This window comes from Larimichthys crocea, chromosome XVIII, assembly GCF_000972845.2.
Source record: "Larimichthys crocea isolate SSNF chromosome XVIII, L_crocea_2.0, whole genome shotgun sequence".
In the NCBI taxonomy this organism is placed as follows: domain Eukaryota; kingdom Metazoa; phylum Chordata; class Actinopteri; family Sciaenidae; genus Larimichthys; species Larimichthys crocea.
Window position 1 is genome coordinate 17,091,013 of NC_040028.1, and position 23,583 is coordinate 17,114,595.

At 40.5% G+C, this 23,583-nt stretch overlaps 2 protein-coding genes across 5 annotated transcripts in view; one reads left to right on the forward strand and one right to left on the reverse strand.

Moving 5' to 3' along the window:
- pdzk1 (PDZ domain containing 1) overlaps nt 1-23,583 on the reverse strand; it is a 57,477-nt gene that overhangs the window by 11,936 nt on the left and 21,958 nt on the right. The window contains exon 1 of one of the 4 annotated variants that reach the window (XM_027291087.1): nt 14,562-14,665. The exons of the other annotated variants lie outside the window; for them this stretch is intronic. Within the exon in view, the coding sequence (XP_027146888.1) occupies nt 14,562-14,618 (57 nt within the window). The 5' untranslated portion in view covers nt 14,619-14,665. Of the gene's footprint in view, nt 1-14,561; nt 14,666-23,583 lie in introns of those variants that run through there. 4 annotated transcript variants of the gene reach the window in all.
- The window catches only part of cckbrb (cholecystokinin B receptor b), a 27,427-nt gene continuing 4,414 nt past the window's right edge, over nt 571-23,583 (forward strand). Inside the window, exons 1-4 of the mRNA XM_019261160.2 lie at nt 571-727; nt 11,608-11,859; nt 14,579-14,840; nt 17,303-17,430. Of these exons, the coding sequence (XP_019116705.1) occupies nt 571-727; nt 11,608-11,859; nt 14,579-14,840; nt 17,303-17,430 (799 nt within the window). The remainder of the gene's footprint in view (nt 728-11,607; nt 11,860-14,578; nt 14,841-17,302; nt 17,431-23,583) is intronic.

The window sequence follows — 23,583 nt, forward strand, 5'->3', positions numbered from 1 at the left end:
GAGTGTTGTTTCAAAACAAAAACAATTAAACCGCCTAATTGATATTAATTATTGAGTGGGTTAAAAACAATTTTTAAATCAATAAATTAAGTATTAATGAGCCCAAACACTGATGGAGAGGGTCCAGAAACAAACCAATGAGCGTTTTTCTTGCTCCCCATCGCTCTCTCACACACACAAATACACCATCACCCACCCACCCATCCACACTATAAGACATTAGTCTTCCACTTTACTGCGCGCTCACTCGCTCTCTCCATACCGTTCACTTGACTGCGCGCAGCGGTGCGCCGCGCTCCTCTCCTGGTGCGCACCGATCACTGACTGACGTGTGGTGCCAAGTGAGAAATCTCCAAAGTAAAGACGGAAAATACATGGAAAAGAAGCAAACTACAGTTTTTTTTCTTGTGTGATTTGTTTTAGAAGATCGGAGCAAGTGCCAAGGTGTGAAGGACTATGGGTGCAGAGTCATTTTACCACATGAGAAGCTCAGACGAAAATTGTCAAAAGGTCTGAATCGAATCGAACTTTTTTGGAACACCAGAAACCACAATAGATTAAAAAGAAAACATGGATCTTTGTGTGCTAAATGAGACGTACCCGGAGTGCGTCGAGGCGCAGGCAGACGCGCTGCAGAACGGAGCCCTGAACGTGAGCTTGGAGACAACAAACATCACCTACGGAAACGTGTCCACGCTCCTCACACCTCAGCGCGCGAAGCAGAAAGGTGAGCGGGAGATAACTCAACTTTTATCGCCTGAGGGGTGAAACTGTGACCTGGGGTTTAACTGGATGTCATTTTGTTCGTGGAGCAGGTGCTTTGTTGGTTTGACTTAGATAAAACTGCAAGAAAACTAATTCTAAAATCCCCCCAGTTAGTGTTGGGTTGTTATTGAAGGTGTGTTGACTCCACTCAAATAACTACAGATACATTTGTGTAACATGTGACAGTAGTTCAAATAATATTTAGTGCATAGCTTTACATTATATAAGGGCCATAAGATACTAAAAGAGCCCCTTAAATACATTTATCACCTCTGCACATGACAGAGAAAAACAGGTTTCAGTCACTTAAGGGATATCCAGATGTGCCACACTCTGTTTTTCAAAGTAAAGCTAGGTAGTTATGTTTTATTTTGCTTTATTTTGAAGGGGAAGTCAATGAAAATGTGCTGAATATTGATCACAGTGAGAGAGAGAGAGTCATGAATCAGATCCTGCCCATATGGATGGGGATTTATTCATAATTAAAAAAGCTTCATATATCTGGACTGCACGGTCCTGCTGCTGCTTCCTGTTGTTTATATCTGCATCTCCTTTCCAAGTATTTCTGAGTATTTCTATCCCATGTGAGGGTAACGGTGTGTCTGTGTGTTGCATGTGGACAGATTGTGCACCGGGCTACAGTATAACTGATTTGATTTGAACTTGTGAACAAGAGAAAACATTAAAGTGCGTCATCACTCCGGCAATTTCCTCTCAGTCTCAATCACCACCTGTTTTTTTTAAATTTATTTCCAGTCAACCCCTGCTATTTTCAGCGTTTGTTTGTCAGTGTTTCCATGTGTTGATGAGGTGCGAGTGTGTGTGTAAAAGACACTGCAGAGATTGAGCGCTTTCATTACGCCGCTGAGTGTTGCAGCTCAACATCATAAATGAGAAATATCAGCTTCTTAACTGTTGATTCACACTGTATTTCCCCTTTTAGTCATTCCCAAGATGTCCTCACATCTATGAACAGTTTACGCTGGTGGAATGTAAACAAGCACATTTACTCGAGTACTGTAACTGAGCACAAATCTGAGGTAAAAAAGTAAGTAATCTATACTGCATTACTTACTCCACCACACGTCTCTGACAGCTGTAGTTATGAGTCTAACACTGGTTACTTTTCAGCATTAAAAGGACCAGTGTGTAGGATTGAGTTGCATTGCAGTGGTGTAATCGTGGTATTGCAATCCCCTCACCTCACCCTAGCCTTCTGAGTCTGAAGGAGAAACCTGAATCTAAAGGCTGAATCTCGAGTCATTGTTTAAGTTTGACTGTTCTGGGCTACCGTAGAAACATGGCGGTCTCCGTGGAAGAGGACCCGCTCCCACTGTAAATATGAAAGGTTCATTCTAAGGTAACAAAAACAAAAAAATAGTTATTTTCAGGTGATTATACGCTAATGAAAACATAGTTATGAATGTTATATAATCCACACTGGACCTTTAACTATAAACTTGACTTTTACGTTCAGGCTGCGGGTAAAGCAAAAGCACAAGGACATACAGTTCCTGTAATGAATGAAGCAACATATTAATTAAAAGTAAATTAAGGTAATTCATAAATCTTTACAAATAAAATTCATCTTCACTCGACACATTAAGATTTTACGCACGTAACATACGAAGAACTTTTTAAATGGCGATGGATTGTAAAAAAAACTCAGAGCTTTGTTAGTTAATCATTTAGTCTATGTTGATAACGGAGGAAGCGTTGAACTCATTTTCCATGCAGAAATCACATTCACAGAGGTGACATTTCATGGTTTCACCTCCTCAAATGTGTTAATTTGCTGCTTTTAAATTGCAGGAAACTGAATAATTTGAGGGTTGGAAAGACCTTTGAAGGTGTTGCTATGAGCTCTGGATAACTTTGCCTAGAATCTAATTAGTGACAGACTTATTTAAAACAGTTAGCTGCTTAAATATTAATCCAAGAGTAATAACATACAGACATACTACTCACAGATGTCATTTTTCTGCACTGAGTACTTTTACTCCTGATGGAAATGGGCGTACTTGTAATATTTTTAGTAGTGTGGTATTGAATAAAGGATCTAACAGTGATAATTTGGTGTACTCTGCCATGTGTGTAACCCATTATTATACTGAGCTAAATCAGATTGCAAATTACAAACCCGCTGAGGACGTGTCTGACAAGTACAGTTCAACGCTGCTGTGTCTTGTGTCTGATGAGAGTCGCAGCAGCACAGATAAAACGGTAGCTTAATTCATTTTTATGCTGCACCATTAAGTTATTTCGCCTACACACTGTGTCACTCAAAAATGATCACTTCTCCTCAGTTTGGCTTTTCACTGTCTTATTTTCTCTTTATTTAGCATTTCCACTCTATCTTCCAAACACAACCACGCACACATCTTCTAATGTCTGACCCTGTACAGCTGCTGTCACCGTCATTACTCACGCTGTCACTCCAGAATTTGATTACTTCTTCACCACGTTTGCTCATTCCTCTCATCTCCTCTCTGTCTCTCTCTCTGTCCATCACGCTGACTGACTGAGTTGTGTCAAAGTCAGATTCGCTTTTGATCGCCCGCATTTTTCTGCAGATGTCAAAGCATGTGCTCTGGTTTTCGTTCTTACCAAAGGAACTGTGGTGACATTTTCTCAAAACCAGCGAAAGGCAACCAAACTAAATAACAAAGTCAGTAGCTCAGTAGCTCAGACAGGACGATAGCATTTCCCTAAACCTGTTGCAGATAAATGCTGAAAAATAAATGAGTTTTATGATGCCCACCAAAGCTGTGGTTAATAAATTGGATTTAGGCACAAGAATGATGAATGGCGAACTGAAGTGTGGTACTTATGCATAGTAAGTGTGTTACCTACAGTCGACAGCAGTCAGTGCACTCCCACTTTGGAGAAGCAGTCCCAGCATGGAAGTAGAACAAAGCATTCCTTGACCGCGTTGTCAGATCTGCAGCATAATACACCACGAACAGAACATTTGGGCTCAGGCGTAGGAATACGTAAATTCTACGACTGAGACAATTTAGCAGCAAACGAAAGGGCTGTCTGACAGCAAGGTGCATTGAGAATATGATCACTATAGGGTGCAATTAATGGATATTGATTTTTTATTTTTTTTAGGTGGCCTGTCCACAGCAGTACTTTACTTTTTTCCAGGGATCTCTGTCTGCTTCCAAACTGGGAGTTCGTTGGCCGCCATCTACTCTGTAACACACTGACTATTTAAGATTTGGGTCAGGCGCAAAGTTAGAGTCGTGGTTAAAATAAAAATAATTTTGTTACCTTAGAATGAGTCTTTAATACCTACAGATGCTCTAGATAGAGCCTTAAGTATCTTTACTATGTCACTTCACCACTAGGTGCCAGTAAATCCACCAGATGAAACAAAGTTTTTGGCCACAAAAACAACTTGGTTTTTGAAGGTTAAGGGAACTTCATTGTCATGGTTACAATAATAATCACTATGTCTACGGCTATGTCGTATAACTCCTTCTGTGGCACTGGAAGAGCAAAGACCAGTCTTTGGCTTGAGCCTAATTTAAGAGAGGAGAATCTGGTGGCGTGGAGTTTGAGAGACGTTCACCAGACAGCCTCACTGCTAAATGTCAATTCTTTTTTTAAATCTGTCTGGATAACATCCACAATTTCTGGCATTTTGAGTATTCTTTGAATGCACCCCATTGGCCTGTCAAAGAGCGTTTAAAAATACATCACTGCTTTATGAGATTTTCACCACTGACACCGGCATCCGCCCCTGACACAACCACAAAACACGACCAAACACACCTCAAAGCGAGGTGAAGCCTTGCCTGATGCTGCGCTGAAACATATCACGAAACCACAAACACCTTTCAAAATGTTGTTACACTGGATGCAGCCATGGAAGAAAAAGCTGCAGACTCTCTATGTACTTCATGTCACATATTTTGACACCCCTGCTGTGGATTTAATAAGAGTTATAGTGGGTCACACCTCCCCCTTACACAAGACACAGGTGCTATATATTTATAGAGTGAATAAAAATGTTGTCGTTAGCTGGTATGAAGTCATTACTTTGGAGATGATGATGATGGCAACAACAGAGGGGTTATCACAGTCACTGCCAGGGAAAATACCTCGCCACCACTCCATCATGCACACCCTTTCATTTCACTGCCTGTTCAGAGCTAAGGTGTTTAATACATACGCTGTGTGCCAAGCGACCAACATTGTTGTTTCTCAGTCCGACTGCGGCGACCACAGGCTCTGCGGCTCGCGAGGCATAGTCAAAAGAAAGTGGTTTCGTTCAGCGCCTCCATCAACTGTTCTGGGGTGCGGTTGGCTTAGTGACAAGGCTTAGATGACATTTACCATGCTGGATTAGCCACCAGCAGTGACATTTACCAATACCTCGGTCTTACAGGAGCAGAGCCGGCTTTTCCCTGATAGGTACAAACACGAGGGACGACTGGGATAGAAAGTGACACACGCTGCATATGTATTAGATGCAGAGGGCCGAGAGTAATTCATAGTCAATATAATGTCTGAGAGAAATAAATGAAACCTTAAATATTCATGGATTGAGTATGAACCTCATAATTAATTCATCCAATATTTCACTGCCTATTTAATAATAGCACCTGGCACTGTAGTTAACTTGTTAGTTAGCAGTCATTTTAATGGAGTTTGCATTTGCACATTTGAACTAAGTGTGTGACGTGCAATACAAAAGGTTATCAGACACGAGAGCAGACATCCTGTATGCACATAAAGTAGAGATAAATTACTGAGAGCATGTGAAGGTAATGGACTCTTTTAAGCTATAAATGGCAGGTGGATTGAATCAAGATCAAATAAATCAGTATACTCCAACCTGTCCAGATGATTACAAGTAGAAAACCTGTGAAAGTTGCAACAAAGTCATTTTCCCCCGAACCGCAATCTGCTCACCTGCCCACAGTGCCTGCAGCATGTAAACAGATAGCGGGCTGTGTGCCAGAACCAGTGGTCAGACATGCCTGGTGGCTAATGCACACACACACATTCTCATGAGACCAGCGCCGCACACCTCCAGCGCTACAGGCTTCACTTCTGTCATTTGGCTGTTCAAACTGGAAATAGAACTCCAAATAAGCGGTGGAGCCGAGTGCAAACTAAACATCACCAAACAGGCAGTGTTGGTATGTTTTGTAATGACTGATAAAGTTGTCGTCGTATAGCAGCTACTGTGTTTAATATATTTGATTTATGGAGTATTTTACTGGAACAGACCAACTCTACAGTGCTGTTGACTTACATTAATTGTGTAGTTTGCAACAGAGATTAAAAAAGAGCTTCAATTATCAACTAGACTGGTAATTGAAGTGGCTATATGCTAGTGTGCTATTGTCCATGTATGTCTCATACATCATGCATATGCTTATAGATCCATCCATCCATTATCTGTAACCGCTTATCCTCAGCAGGGTCGTGGGTGAGGCTGGAGTCTATCCCAGCTGACTTTGAGCACCCTTGGACAAGTCACCAGCTCATCACAGGGCGCATAGAGACAAAGAAGCATTCACACTCACATTCACACCTACGGGCAATTTAGAGTCACCAATTAAGCGCATGTATTTGGACTGTGGGAATAAGCTGTAAAACCTGGACAGAACCTACGCAGACACAGGAAGAACATGCAAACTCTACTCTTGCAGGTATTTGCTCATAAGCCAAAGTATTGGACCAATGGCACTAGATGAAAAATCAGTTGCCAAATTTCCTTCATATCAGTTAGAAACATGCATCCTGTTGGAGCTACCCAACAGTGCGCATCTAATATTTTTCTCATTTTATTTGTACAGTATTGTCAAGGGTGTCTGTGCATCGTGTCTCTCCAGATAACTGGATTTGTCTGCTAGTCAAGGCTGAACAGTGTAGGTGGAATTTTTAAAGAGGAGCACCACATCCAGCACAGAGCCAGAGTGAAAACACACCACCATCACAACACTGCTAAATCTGTCAGTTTAGTCCTTCTGGGAAAATACAGTCCTGATTTCTAATAGTTTATTTATCAAATATTTAATATTTAACGTCATTTAGATCAGTGTTTCATAAATCGCAGACAGCTGTTTTGTTCGCCACAGCAGACACGACTGAGCTCGGAAACATCCAGCCAATACGGACCAACATTAAGATTCTGATATTCTCTTTTAACTCTGTTTGGCTTTCCACCAATTCCTGAGGGAAATATCATCTTCTTGTTCGGTGCTGAGCACATAGTGAATAGTGGGTTTATCAGAGTTTTTGAGCTGTAAACTGCTGCCTGTTTGCCTTTAAGCCATAAAACCAAAAGTTCTCACTATGAGCAACCTCTTTCACACTAAAGGGACATTATGCAAGTTTCCTATCTTAAAATTAATACTTCAAATCATTTTGATGCCGCATGACAGACAAGTGGTATGTTTTATGGCACTAAATCACACACCACAAACTCAGTTTTGGTGAAACTGGATCATATTTTACTGAGGGCAGTGTCAGTGTTGTGCCAGAACAGGAGCCAGGTAGGTAAACAATGTAACCAGGCTTAGCAGCTTCTATGGACATAATGTCAGAGGGCAAGAGACCATATGCGACACTGATGGAGGAAGCTAAGAAGAGGAAAGGAGAACAACTGAGCAAGAGGCTGTAAATCTGGGACTGACTTTTAGTCGTCGGCTAAAGAACTTTGCTAAATAAAAGGCTGATCGCAACTAATGCGATCATAACAAATGCATGTGTACAGCATGAACACCATCATGCTTCTGTTTGGTTTGCTGAGAAAATACATTTCAGGATTTAAACTGTGTTTTTACGAACACACGCATCAGCATGATTAAGTCTATTGAGGCGGTAACACTTTAAGAGTGCTTTACTTACTACAGCAGAAACGTTAATCTGCCTGGCGTATTGGCCGGTGAGTGCAGGTGGAGCGCCGGTGATTAAGATGAATTTGCGGCACACCCGTAAGCAGGAGCAGTTACTGGAAATGCTGGTTTGAACGAACTGTGTAAATGTACTGAGGGCTGTTATCAATGTTTCCTGCACAGCCAGCGAGCACACAGAAAAGCTAATTGCCTTCGATTAGGCAGAAGCCAGTGTAACATATTTCATTAGACGAAAGAGAGGAGAGAGAGAGAGAGAGAGAGAGAGAGAGAGAGAGAGAGAGAGAGTAATAAAGGAGACATTGTCGGTTCTCTCTTACCAATTATCTTTCGGCACACTTTCATTACGCTCATGCTGATGTATGTGCACACACAAACACAAAATTAAAATACTTTAAGTTGCCTGGTGAAGAAACCCTGATGTTCTGTCAGCAGAACAGTTTCCACTTTTAGACGTTACTGCTTTTTATTTGCCTTGGAGCGTGTGAGGCAGATGGTGAAGCCCCATGGCATTAGATGGGAATACACTGCGTGTGTCTTTCTAAGAGAGGGATGAGAGCGAGACAGAAGAAGACAGGCTGATGTTCTGACATTTGCCAATCCATCGCTAAACCTGATCCGAAATGCAAAAACATATCGGAGTCTGGAGAGCCTGCGTGGATGCACGGGAATTAAGTCAATCTTATCAGCCTACTTCCATATATGAACCACATATCTGCCCTTCATGCTATCTCTTCTTCAGCCGTGTTCAGATTTTTCCAGCTTGACCCGAACTTGACCCCGATTTCTGACAAACAGACGTGCGCGTGTGGAGCTGCAGATTTAGTGCACAATTCCCATGTTTACATCCCAATTGGATTACTGTAAATCAATACAAGTCAGATTCGGGATTACGTTAAACAGATGCGACACAGGCCAAGGGAAACAAGGGTATTAGGTTTTGGGCTTTTAATACCATTTCTTGGTATAATGTTGAGAGTCAGTGAGGTGTGATTGCTTCAAGAATAACCTTGAAGATATTAATCGACTAGAAAACATGAATAATCGTGTGTAATCACTTAAATAAAAACATTCATATTGTCTGCAACCCTCACTTACAAATACATGGAGTGAGAAGCTGATGAAAAATGTCTGACAGTACATTTGGTTGGTGTTTTGCAGGGATCAGTCCATATCTAGATGTATTTACAGATTTTAGTTAAATGTCATGTACCAGCGCCTTTGAGGATTGTGCTTAGTTGTGTATTTTCAGGGGATTAAGGCACGAGTGTGTGTGGTTGCACATGCCCCTACAACTCCATGTCGATGAAGTTTGGGGGGTTATGTGTGTGATGTGATTTGTGTCATGCGAAAGTGGCGCACAAGGGTGCCTCTAATCCCCTGGATGCAGACACAGTAGGTAACCCATTAAAAAGTGTTGTGTCTAACCAGGGCGGAGGTGCAGATAACAGTGGAAGCAGATGAAGTGGCCTTTACAGGATGTGATCCAGTGAAGCTGATGATGACTGAAGAAGACACAAACAGGATTCGGGCTGTAGGCCACAGTATTTTGTACTTTACAGTGTTTTGAAGTGAGGAGGGATGGCTCAACTTTGAGAGTAGAAAATGTTAACCCTAACCCTTGAATAAGGAAGGCTGGATTCAAAGTATCAAAGTTTGAGTTGAATTTAATATTCGTCGTACAAGAAGGAGCGTTTAACAGTGCAACACATAAAAAGGGGTTACAGAGAAAAAGCTCCCTGAGGAGCTCTTCTTAATCATTTTGTAAAATGGGCTGTCTCAGACACCTCCCACCTGATACAGATAATATCATAACGTCCTCGTCCTTTTTTTTGGTTATCTGCTCAGTTATGAAGCCTGTCTCTCCTGTCCTTGTCTCTCCTAACCTTGTACTATTGATTTATAATTATCTCTCCCTGCCAGCCTCAGTAAATCACAGGCCAAATAAGAGAAGTGCACGAGACATGCGAAAGACAGGAAACACTCACACTACTGTATATGAATTAAAACACCTGAACCCCAGTATAATCCTAATTCAAAGTCAAAGTAAGCACTTGGGGTGAGGTGAGGCAGTTGCAATCAGCAACTACATCACTAGACATCACCAAATCCTACACACTGGTTCTTTAAACGAGCATGACTTTTCTTGTTGCCGATATTGATTAGCATTTACAGTAGCCATCACCACCACTGTGCATTGTAGCTGGCGCTATGATCTAGTGTTGGCGTCTACTTTCCAGTGAACACAGCAGGACCCGGCATCAAACACAAACAACCTCTGAAAGCAGCAGTGGCCAGTCTGTCAGGGAGTACAGTAGCCTACGGAGGTGGTTTTCCTAACGACCTCGGCTGCTAGGCCCGGCCAAAAGATGCATGCAGCAGCTTTCAGAATCACTTATAGACTCCATCAAACTCTGCTCCGGCGAGCAGGGAAAGTATTTTAATGGACACAAGATTAGTATATGCTCCTGAGTGCAGGATGAGTCAACTTTTTACCATTTACCAGGAAATGTCAAACTCAAATATCATAAAAAATATCTCAAAATGACTTTTCTGTCATTGTTGGAACACTGATACAGATACTGGTGTAAAGGAGTGAGTGATGTAATTAAAGTAGAATACTGTAAATGTAACATCATAATGATACTTAATGAAAACTAGTACATGAGAGTCCTGGAACTGTACTGAGTCACCCAGTGATCATCGGCTGTCAGTGTCAAACTAAAGGCCACAGACGGGACCCACCAGGTGGGCTTACAACCATCAACAAGAGGAAATGTCAACAGACAATAAAAGGTGGAGACTTCAGTTTTCTTAGATGCTTGGCGTTCATAAAGCAAAATCACACGAGGGAGTGAAGTTGTGATTAACTTCATCATCATGACCTCGAGTGTGATATTGCTTTCGTACATTTAATGGCTAATTTGTGTAGGTCTACATGTTACCACAGGCCAGCAGCATGAATGTAACCAGTGAGAAAAAAGTCTGTTGAGTCCTCAACGTTCTTACAAAATGTTTAATATTATCAGAATGTAGAAGGTCCTGAAATCCTAAAATACCATCAAACACACATGAGGGACGATGAATTAACAGTGTTTTGAGACAGCGTTTAATTCGGCATGTATCTGATCCACCAACCAGCTCCTATTGCAGCGGTTCGCCTCTTAAATAAAGCTGGCAGCGACTTCTTGAGTTGTTGAGGTGACAAAATCCAAAATGAAACGTTTGTACAGAAACACGTATTTAAGGATTATATTGATGCCGAATTAACAAGAAGACTGTCGACATGTGACATACTTTGTCTTGTGTTTCTAGAGTAATCTGTTTTTACGTGTAATAAATTGTTTTCAAGGTTGACTGCTGATAGTTATTGATTTGATTAATGGTTGTGTATTAATTACCGACAGGTTCATTATTGTTTCTAACAGCAGTATGCAGTAAATAGTTGTAGTACTCGTAGACTTATGTTCATTTTTGTGATGCAAAGTTTGTTGCCATCTAAGATTGTTTGCCTGTTCATGTAACGCAATACATGTAGTTAAAAGTCTACAGTAACATCAGAGTTTATGTTGGTCAAAGTCTGTGCATTGCATTAATTTCAAATAACGTATACAGTTTAGTGTACTACTAGTGTAACACATACACACACATGCAGAGAAGCAGCTACTGTATGAGAAACAGTAGTTAGGAGGCTCAGACCATAGAGACTTAGGGAACTAGATAGTGGCCACAGTATCTGGCATGGACTGGTACCTGGAGAGGTGCAAGTTCATCTCATGGGCACTGCCCAAGGCACCAAAGTGCTCCCTTCACTCCAACATCTCTCCATGTTTGCATGTCTTATGAGCTCCTTGTGTGTCTTTTGTGCCTATGTGTACAAACTGAGTAAAGAAAAGAAGCATTAATTAAGTTCTTCTTATACTGTACTGTTCACACTGTAACACTCATCTGTCTCTTTCTGTACTAGATGGGGACCACACACTGCGGATCCTGCTCTACTCACTCATCTTCATCTTGAGTGTAATAGGCAACCTGCTCATCATCGTGGTGCTGACGGTCAATAAGCGCATGCGCACCGTGACCAACACCTTCCTGCTGTCGCTCGCCGTCAGCGATCTGATGATGGCCATCTTCTGCATGCCCTTCACCCTCATCCCCAGCATCCTCAAGGACTTCATCTTTGGAGCTGCCATGTGCAAGATAGTGTCCTACCTCATGGGTGAGAAAAGAGGGAGCGGTGTGGGCTTCTTGGTGCCGTTTGCACTGTTGGTGAACTAAGCTGTCCGAAGACAATAGATACAACTTCAATATCATTTTTATATGATGGGATTTTTTAACAGTATCCTCTGCTTCAGAGTCTAAGCCAATACCATTTATATCGGAGCTAACTGAATTTTAGGCAGCAGCCATACGTCAATGCTTTGAGGTGCAGACAGGAGGTCAGATACCTTTTGATGCAGGTTAGAGGTACAATCACTGATCAGTCAAGATCGAGAAAGATAATTCAGATAAATGGAAAGACGTGTTTGGAAAATGTAAGTTCAGGATTAATGCCAAAACACCTGATATTGATCTTTCTCTGATGATTTCATATAAAAACTGTCTCTAGATTTAGTTGCCATGGTTGCTCCTCTGCAATTCCTGCAGATTTAATCAGTTATAAATAGTAAAAGATCAGCCTCACTCTTGTTTAACAGGTTAAAAGGAAAGTTTAGAGACTTCCAGAAGAAGGTTTTCTTCAGTAACCATGGAGAACTATGAAGACCCAACGAACGTCAGACATGCTCTTATAATCAACACATCCAACTATGACTCAGCATCTCATAACTATTATTAGAATCCACCAGTACTTTCATTTACATTCACATAAATAATATTACCAATATACATAATGCCAGGCCTCTATCTGGTAAACAGCTATAAACTAATGTTACTTACTTATTACTGTTGACTAAATGTATTTTTTCCCCTCAATCAACTGAAAAACTTGATAATCAAAACTATTGCAAGTTGCAGCAACCAGTCAATCAATATCAGCAATCAATTTTCTGTCACACTGTAGCCCAGTTTCTTCTTTGCCACCTGTTATCCCGTTATCACAGGCTCTACCAAAAGATGGTCACTGTGGTCAAGGCCACCAAACACAATCATTTAATATATACTTCTAACATCGTACATTAACTACTATTAATTTAAATCAATAATGTATATTTTTTATAATTGTTTATGGGAAAGAAAATAACAAATGCTTAGTTAGCCAGCTGCTTTTAACCTCTGCATCACACTCTGACCCTCCCCCAGCTTTTGGTTTTTGGTGTACCACCACAAGATTTTCAGTTGTACCATCTAGCCAACGATATGAAAAATCTTTGCTCATGTCTTCATACTTGGTAAAACTGAATCACTGCCTTCAGCTCATTTATATCCCCCCGTGTGATTTAAATAGAAACAAAATGACATTTCCATCTGTTTATCAGGCTAATTGCCTTGAGATGTGATTGACTAGCATCCAAGAATAAATTGAAAGGGGAGTTTGACACTCAACTGCTGAGACTTTGCAGCCCATTATGTTACAGCTTAACGGAAGCGAGCAGCTCTTACATTGATTTATTTTTAATTGTAACCCGGACTGCAAAAAAAAAGAAAGCGTGGAAACAATCAGGAAGTTAACAAGTTCTTTGAACTCCTGGCCACCAATTTACAAAAGATATGGATTACCGTTGAACACCATCAACGTCCACGGACCAGTTTCATCATCTCCTGCATTTGTGGGAGGTTGTTGATCCTCAATGGGATTTGTTTGTGCTTCAGATACGGACTTTAAATGACACTCTCGTGTCCGTGCTAGAAACAGGGGTAACAAAATTTGCTTTCAAAAACTAATTTGGGTCTTTGGTATCAAACGATATACGGTTAAATTTGGTGAGGGACTGTCCACCTTAACACTTAGGATACAACATCAGATACAGAAATTTACATGTACATAGAGCTTAGTAACAATACTAAAGCTTTACAAAGGTCCTTTAAAACATGACTATGGCTGGTTGATATTGTTACCTGGTAGGAAAACACATGACGCGTTCATTAGTCCGTGATATTGTAGCCAGCCAAACAGCTGAAGAGACGGATTCAGTTCAGTTCTCGAAGATTAAAAATAAACTCATATTGGAAGTAATAGAGGTAATGCAACATGTTCATGCTCACCAGCATTAGGAAATGAAAAACCCATCCACTCATCTCCTGAAGGAGGAGGAAGAAAAGAAAGGATGAAGATGTAGAGCAAAATGAGAAGAATGGTTGATGGTACATAAAAAGAAAATGAATTAAGTTAGTAACAGAGAGAACGACAACGAAATGATGATCAGAGCAGGAATATTGTGCTAATCCTGGAAGAAAAAGACATCGGAGAATTGCAAAGGTGGATTATAAAGCACAGGGCCTCTAAGTGAAGGAGAGCCACCATCATGATGCAGCCAGCAACAGTGGACAAACCCAGGGGAGAGACTAGATGGCTGATTGTTCTCTGCTTTAGTGGGATCTGCTCTCATAGGTACAGGCACCACAGTGCACGCCCCCATCCCCCCGGTCTTGACACACATACACACACTGTTTGCATTCTCGCTGAGGACATGGATAAGAGAGGTAAAGAGTAATTTCCCGTCTTGCCCTGTCAGGAGGGAGATGGCAGATCACATCAGCGGCCCAGCCCAACTTTCTCTCCTCTCCGAGATAATCATCCCCACCTCCTCGCCTTGTATTGTATTCATTTGCAAGCACATCTCCACAGGGCACCACACTTTGTTCTCTGTTATTATTGCAGATATTACATGCACACGTAAACAAACATTTGGAAATAATAACTTTCCATTCATCCAAAGAAAATATATTTCAGAATAGATAGTAGCACGTGTGTTTACTTACTTTTTGTGTTCCTGCAGGTATATCAGTCAGCATATCCACATTCAGCCTGGTTGCCATAGCAATCGAACGCTACAGCGCCATCTGTAACCCTCTGAAGTCTCGCGTGTGGCAGACTCGGTCCCACGCCTATCGGGTGATTGCCACTACATGGGTGCTGGCCTTAATCATCATGATTCCCTATCCAGTCATCAGTCACTTGGAGTCTTTTCAGCGTCCCGACAACACCACCGCTCACCAGTGCCGTCACAAGTGGCCCGTCACAACGGCAGAGCAGACCTGGTGAGTGTTTGATTCATTCATCATTCATATCAGCTCAGTCTCTCATTATAATGAATACGACATGTTTTTTCTTATTGTAAAAAAGATGTTGATGAACAGCAACCACTGTGATTACAAGCAGTGGCTACAGGATGATGGCAATTTGCCTTCATTACCCAAGATTCCCTTGAGTCACTTGCTTTAAAGATATTATCATGTTCATCTTCGATGTGCTAAAATGTACTATAACAGGAGCACAAGCACAGAGGAGCCATAAAGTTAAAGTAACATTATTGAATGTACTCATTAATGTTAGTTTAATGAGATCTGCTAACATTAGCCGCCATAAAGATGAGTTGAGAAATAGTATTTTTTATTGTTTATTATTTGTTTGTTGTTGTTACAAGAGAATTGTTTTACTTCTCTGCTCTGCATGCGACATAAATATCATTATTTTGTGATCATTTATAATTGTTTAAAATGATAAGCTGGCATGTTAATAAAAATATATTTTAGATGAGGAGGAAAGATGCATGAAAACACATAATATGTGTTATGTGGCTATATTTGAGAGACTGAAAATGACTCATTCGAACAATTTAATTTAGTTTTATTTCAGGCTTTCGAGTGAGACGTGATTAACGAATGAGTTTAACAGACAACAGAGAATCTCAAAGGGAGGATACAGTATATTTATGCAGAGTTGGTGTGTTACCTGCAGCAGACGGCGTTCCATGAGATCCCTGTTTGGAGGCAAAGACAGATGTTGCAGCACAGAAATAGAGCAAAGCTGTGAAAAGAAGTGTTTTAACCCTATTAAAAAAGACAAACCTAAAAACATCACCATGCTAAATATATATGCATGCATACAACCCCACTTGTCCCTGTAAGTATGCATTATACTATGTTTAATCTAAAGAACAGAATGAGTTTTACCTCTTGGAGGTAGCATCATTTGTCATCGATCCACTGGAAGGACATAGAAGGCTGCGTGATAGAAAGTCCTACTCCTGGATTATGTCGCACTCTCTGCGGGTATTGTGAAGGTTATTTTCACTTTTTTACAATGAGATTTTTGAGAAACAACTAAATTCAAGGAAAGTATTTTTGTTAACCCTACCAAAGATCCTGAACAATTATCACACTATTCACAGTAATGCGCATCTCATCATGGTCCTACAGAACCATTCACAGCTCTGTACATCTCATTGACAGATTTAAAAGAACCCGATCAATAGAAGAACAAATAGAGATTAGCGAGCGCCTTCAAACTACACACATACACGCAGTCTCTTCAGTGTCAACACACCACCAGGTCCACTCTTTAGGCTTTAACTAAGCTATTTCTTGTACGTGTTTCCATATCAACTTATCTTGTTGTATCAGGCAGTAACAGAAAATCCAATTTAAAAAGATAATGAAACACTTTGGTAGTGTTGTAAACAAAACCGGAGATACACACCAGGGTCATCGAGCATGCGGCGTCACATAAAACGCAACTTGACATTAAACTTGCAGTCAGATCATTTTTCCTCATTGTGCCAGCGTATCTGGATAATGTGCTGTTTTATATGAAATAAACTTTAGATGAACTGTGTCTGAGGTGTGTGTCCGTGTGTGTAGTTTGAGTAGAGCACAGCACGCTACACTGAAACATTTATTTACTTCTCCAGGTCCAAACATGGAGACTATTTTTGGCAGCTCCTCTTTGTGTCGAGTGTTTTTCGTGGAAACGTTAGGGCAGACGAGGATACCAGGCAGAAGTTTTGGATTTAGAATGAAACAGGCTTTAGGGTGATTTCAGTCAACTCTCTGTGTATGTGTATGTATCTGTGAGGAGTTTGACATTATGCAGTATTTAAGTACTTCTGTGTTTAATTCTATGTCTTTATCTGACCTTAGGCTTGTTCTTGGGTATGTAGATCTGCGTGCAAAACATTGCTTTCTCAGAAATATGTACAGATGTTCTGACTTTGTAGACCATCTGAATGGAAGAATACTTTGTCCACTACGTAACTGAAGAATATTTTATTTTTAGGCGTTTTATGTCTTTATTAGAATAGCAAAGCGATGATTCATTAGTGGAGGAAGAGAGAGGCAATAAAAGTTCCTCATCCAGGTTACAACCTGGAACACTGTGGTTCATGTTCAGTGTCTTATCCCCTGAGCTAAAGGTGCTGCCCAGTAAAAGATATTTTAACACGTTTCCCAAGTTTCATCCTTTACAAATTTGAGACACAGGTTGAAAATCTTTTTTGTCACATAATGCACGGGGTATTTTTTCATCTACGTAGATGGTTTGAAGAGTCTTTGAGGATTCTGGCCAGTTTTTCTTTTTTCTTTTTAATGCTTAGCTGTGCACAGGTACTGTAATAGCAGTATATTAAGAGCTAGAAACCATAGCGACATCAAGGCCTGCATGCACCATTATCCTCATACGCATGGCCATCGGGATCTTAACCTCTTTTATGTGTCTCTTTTAGGTACATTCTGCTACTGCTTGTGCTGTTTGCAATCCCAGGGTTGGTGATGATTGTGGCCTATGGACTGATCTCCAGGGAACTTTTTAGAGGCATCCACTTTGAGATGGGCCACAAAAAAGACTCTACTGGTGAGACCCTATATGAGTGGTTACTCATGCAAAGGGGGAGTTTGGTCATCAATGCACGGTGACAAATAAGAGACTACGTATGAAAGACATACTGCATCAGTAGTACTACTAATAAATAAACACATGTTACATGATATCTTTGGAAAGAAGCAAATACCACACGTCATTCAGAGGTTTTTAAAGGACAGGGATTACACGGAGCACCTCAGCTTCCTCAACCTACAGACCTTCAAACTGAAGTATGCTTTCAACTCTCTTGGCTCTTCTCCCGAAAACCTTTGATTGAAAAAGTCTTTTTATAACTAGGAGGAAAACAGCGTGTACCAGGGCTTTCTAAATGCAGCATTGACATTTTATGACACTAAAGCAGTATTTTTCAATGATGTGGACATATTATAAACATATAAATGTTGGCTAAAAATATTAGATTTAATGCTGTTTTAATTAGAATTGCACCTACCACCCAGGCTCTAATGTTAGTGCTTACATTCACTTGATTTATGTGAACATTGAGGAAATCCATTTTAATGACGGCGATTTAATTAGCTCTACAATCACTGTAATGTGTGCAGGTTAAATGAAACATAACCTTTTGTGGGCATATGGGTGTGTGTCTGGGATGATAGCAGAATGGATTGTGTGTTTGCTGGTGCTCCATTAGAGGATGGGATTGTCTGGCAGCTGCGGGCCTGGACATCACCATCTGTTTGAGAGAGAGAAAGACGTTTTTTTGGAAAGAGCTTGGAGACAGAGAGCATGAGGTAAAATATACAAACAAACAGGAAATCAGGGGGAAAAGGATAATGAATTTCTAAAATAACCTCCTGGAAATGTGATTTAATAATCCCCGGGTGGTTTAACAAATTGAGTATAATTTCTCTACAGCAGGTTCTGTTTGCTGCCTTAGGGCTCTTATTACTGAACTCAGTGTACTTTGTCCTCCAGAAAACGGGACTATTAGATTTTATCAATAAATTTCAATTTCCTCTGATAGATGATTACACTAGCTCAGTAAAATTGCTAGTCACTCATATTTCCATTGAGGTGAGCTGCTGTTCTTTAAAGTCTGTGTAAAAGATTCAAAATACCTTAAATATGTTGGAAAGTAGTTGCTGAAAACATGTAAACGATATATTACTGAAATGAGAAGTTCAAACAGTTTTTCACCAGTGTTCAGTCTCAGGATTTTGTGGGCGGTCCTTAAAAGGGTGGCTCGATGACACGCTGAGGCCAGAGAGAAATAGCTGAATTCATCTCGCTCAGAGTGTTTCAAAGTTAGTCGTGTCCTTTTCTGAACTCAGTGGCTCGTGGCTTCAGCACATTCAGCGGACACGCCCCCACAGTCCTGGAGCTGAGACTTCATTTTTACCCGATTCTGACACCTAATTTCATAAACTTGTCGATATTTGCAATCATTCAAATTTCTTCTTTTGTCTGACAAACTCAGAACACATATTTATTCTGACTTTACACAGACTGTAAGAGCATCATAAATTGGTGCACGTCTTTTAACAAAGCTTTTATTTAAGGTTTTTAAAAATTAACTAGCTGGTGGTGGACAGCACATGATTTTTATGTATACACCCAACCTATTGCCATGTTATCATTGTGTCATAATGTATAAAAAAAGTAGACAAATGAGAGAATGGTGATGGTACATAAAAAGAAAATGAATTAAGTTAGTAACAGAGAGAACACAACGAAATGATGATCAGAGCAGGAATATTGTGCTAATCCTGGAAGAAAAAACATCGGAGATTTGCAAAGGTGGATTAAATAAAGCACAGGGCCTCTAAGTGAAGGAGAGCCACCATCATGATGCAGCCAGCAACAGTGGACAAACCCAGGGGAGAGACAGATGCGGATGTTTCTCTGCTTTAGTGGGATCGGCTCTCATAGGTAGCAGGCCACCACAGTGCACGCCCCCATCCCCCCGGTCTTGACACACACACGGTTTGCATTCTCCTGAGGACATGGATAAGAGAGGTAAAGAGTAATTTCCCGTCTTGCCCTGTCAGGAGGGAGATGGCAGATCACATCAGCGGCCCAGCCCAACTTTCTCTCCTCCCGAGATAATCATCCCATCTCCTCGCCTTGTATTGTATCATTTGCAAGACATCTCCACAGGCACCACACTTTGTTCTCTGTTATTATTGCAGATATTACATGCACACGTAAACAAACATTTGGAAATAATAACTTCCCATTCATCCAAAGAAAATATATTTCAGAATAGATAGCAGCATGTGTGTTTACTTACTTTTTGTGTTCCTGCAGGTATATCAGTCAGCATATCCACATTCAGCCTGGTGCCATAGCAATCGAACGCTAACAGCGCGCCATCTGTAACCCTCTGAAGTCTCGCGTGTGGCAGACTCGGTCCCACGCCTATCGGGTGATTGCCACTATGGGTGCTGGCCTTAATCATCATGATCCCTATCAGTCATCAGTCACTTGGAGTCTTTTCAGCGTCCCGACAACACCACCCCGCTCACCAGTGCCGTCACAAGTGGCCCGTCACAACGGCAGAGCAGACCTGGTGAGTGTTTGATTCATTCATCATTCATATCAGCTCAGTCTCTCATTATAATGAATACGACATGTTTTTCTTATTGTAAAAAAGATGTTGATGAACAGCAACCACTGTGATTACAAGCAGTGGCTACAGGATGATGGCCAATTTGCCTTCATTACCCAAGATCCCTTGAGTCACTTGCTTTAAAGATATTATCATGTTCATCTTTGATGTGCTAAAATGTACTATAACAGGAGCACAAGCACAGAGGAGCCATAAAGTTAAAGTAACGTTATTGAACGTACTCATAATGTTAGTTTAATGAGATCTGCTAACATTAGCCGCAATACTGCCAGAAAGATGAGTTGAGAAATAGTATTTTTTATTGTTATTATTTGTTTGTTGTTGTTACAAGAGAATTGTTTTCTTCTCTGCTCTGCATGCTACAATAAATATCATTATTTTGTGACATTTATAATTGTTTAAAATGATAAGCTGGCATGTTAAAAAAATATTTTAGATGAGGAGGAAAGATGCATAAAACACATAATATGTGTTATGTCGCTATATTTGAGAGACTGAAAATGACTCATTCGAACAATTTAATTTAGTTTTATTTCAGGCTTTCGAGTGAGACGTGATTAACAAATGAGTTTAACAGACAAGAGAGAATCTCAAAGGGATGATACAGTATATTTACGCAGAGTCGGTGTGTTACCGCAGCAGACGGCGTTCCATGAGATCCCTGTTGGAGGCAAAGACAGGTGTTGCCAGACAGAAATAGAGCAAAGCTGTGAAAAGAGTGTTTTAACCCTATTAAAAAAGACAAACCTAAAAACATCACCATGCTAATATATATGCAGCATACAACCCCACTTGTCCCTGTAAGTATTCATGTTACTATTTAATATAAAGAACAGAAGAGTCTTACCTCTTGGAGGTAGCGTCATTTGCATCGATCCACTGGAAGGACACTAGAAGGCTGCGTGATAGAAGTCCTACTCCTGGATTATGTCGCACTCTCTGCGGGTATGGTGAAGGTATTTTCACTTTTTACATGAGATCTTTGAGAAACAAAACAACTAAATTCAAGGAAAGTATTTTTGTTAACCTTCAAAGATCCGAACAATCATCACACATTCACATAATGCACATCCATCATGGTCCTACAAAACCTTCACAGCTCGTACATCTCATTGACAGATTTAAAAGAACCCGATCAATAGAAGAACAAATAGAGATTAGCGAGCGCCTTCAAACTACACACATCTCTTCAGTGTCAACACAACCAGGTCCACTCTTTAGGCTTTAACTAAGCTATTTCTTGTACGTGTTTCCATATCAACTTATCTTGTTGTATCAGGCAGTAAACAGAAAATCCAATTTAAAAAGAAATGAAACACTTTGGTAGTGTTGTAAACAAAACCGGAGATACACCAGGGTCATCGAGCACGCGGCGTCACATAAAACCAACTGACATTAAACTTGCAGTCAGATCATTTTTCCTCGTTGTGCCAGCGATCGGGATAATGTGCGTTTTATATGATAAACTTTAGATGAACTGTGTCTGAGGTGTGTGTCCGTGTGGTAGTTGAGTAGAGCACAGCAGCTACACTGAAACATTTATTTACTTCTCCAGGTCCAAACATGGAGACTATTTTGGCAGCCCTCTTTGTGTCGAGTGTTTTTCGTGGAAACTTAGGGCAGACGAGGATACCAGGCAGAAGTTTTGATTTAGAATGAAACAGGCTTTAGGGTAATTTCAGTAACTTCTGTGTATGTGTATGTATCTGTGAGGAGTTTGACATTATGCAGTATTTAAGTACTTTGTGTTTGATTCTATGTCTTTATCTGACTTTAGGCTTGTGTTCTGGTGGGTAATAACAAAACATTGCTTTCTCAGAAATATTTACAGATGTTCTGACCTGTAGACCATCTGAATGGAAGAATACTTTGTCCACACGTAATCAAAGAATATTTTTTTAGGCGTTTTATGCCTTTATTAGAATAGCAAAGCGATGATTCATTAGTGGAGGAAGAGAGAGGCAATAAACCTCATCCAGGTTACAACCTGGAACATGTGGTTCATGTTCAGTGTCTTATCCCCTGAGCTAAAGGTGCTGCCCAGTAAAAGATATTTTAACACGTTTCCCAAGTTCCATCCTTTACAAATTTGAAAACAGGTTGAAAATCTTTTTTGTCACATAATGCACGGGTATTTTTTCATCTACGTAGATGGTTTGAAGAGTCTTTGAGGATTCTGGCCAGTTTTTTTTTTTCTTTTTATTGCTTACTGTGCACAGGTACTGTAATAGGATATATTAAGAGCTAGAAACCATGGCGACATCAAGGCTGCATGCACCATATCCTCATAGCATGGCCATCGGGATCTTAACCTCTTTTATGTGTCTCTTTTAGGTACATTCTGCTACTGCTTGTGCTGTTTGCAATCCCAGGGTTGGTGATGATTGTGGCCTATGGACTGATCTCCAGGGAACTTTTTAGAGGCATCCACTTTGAGATGGCGCCAAAAAAGACTCTACTGGTGAGACCCTGTATGAGTGGTTACTCATGCAAAGGGGGAGTTTGGTCATCAAGCACGGTGACAAATAAGAGACAAAGTATGAAAGACATACTGCACAGTAGTACTACTAAAAATAAACACATGTTACATGATATCTTTGGAAAGAAGCAAATACCACACGTCATTCAGAGGTTTTTAAAGGACACGGAGCACCTCAGCTTCCTCAACCTACAGACCTCAAACTGAAGTATGCTTTCAACCTCTTGGCTCTTCTCCCGAAAACCTTTGATTGAAAAAGCTTTTTATAACAGGAGGAAAACAGCGTGTACCAGGGCTTTGTAAATGCAGCATTGACATTTTATGACACTAAAGCAGTATTTTTCAATGATGTGGACATATTAAAAACATATAAAGTTTGGCTAAAAATATTAGATTTAATGCTGTTTTATTAGAATCGCACCTACCCCACCAGGCTCTAATGTTAGCGGTTACATTCACTTGATTTATGTGAACATTGAGGAAACCATTTTAATGACGGCGATTTAATTAGCTCTACAATCACTGTAATGTGTGCAGGTTAAGTGAAACATAACCTTTTGTGGCATATGGGTGTGTGTCTGGGATGATAGCAGAATGATTGTGTGTGTTTGCTGGTGCCCATAGAGGATGGGATTGTCTGGCAGCTGCGGGCCTGGACATCACCATCTGTTTGAGAGAGAGAAAGACGTTTTTTGGAAAGAGCTTGGAGACAGAGAGCATGAGGTAAAATATACAAACAAACAGGAAATCAGGGGGAAAGGATAATGAATTTCTAAAATAACCTCCTGGAAATGTGATTTAATAATCCCCGGGTGGTTTAACAAATTGATATAATTCTCTACAGCAGGTTCTGTTTGCTGCCTTAGGGCTTCTATTACTGAACTCGGTGTACTTTGTCCTCCAGAAAACGGGACTATTAGATTTTATCAATAAATTTCAATTTCCTCGATAGAGGATTACACTAGCTCAGTAAAATTGCTAGTACTCATCTTTCCATTGAGGTGAGCTGCTGTTCTTCAAAGTCCGTGTAAATTCTAAGATTTATTTCAAAATACCTTAAATATGTGAAAGTAGT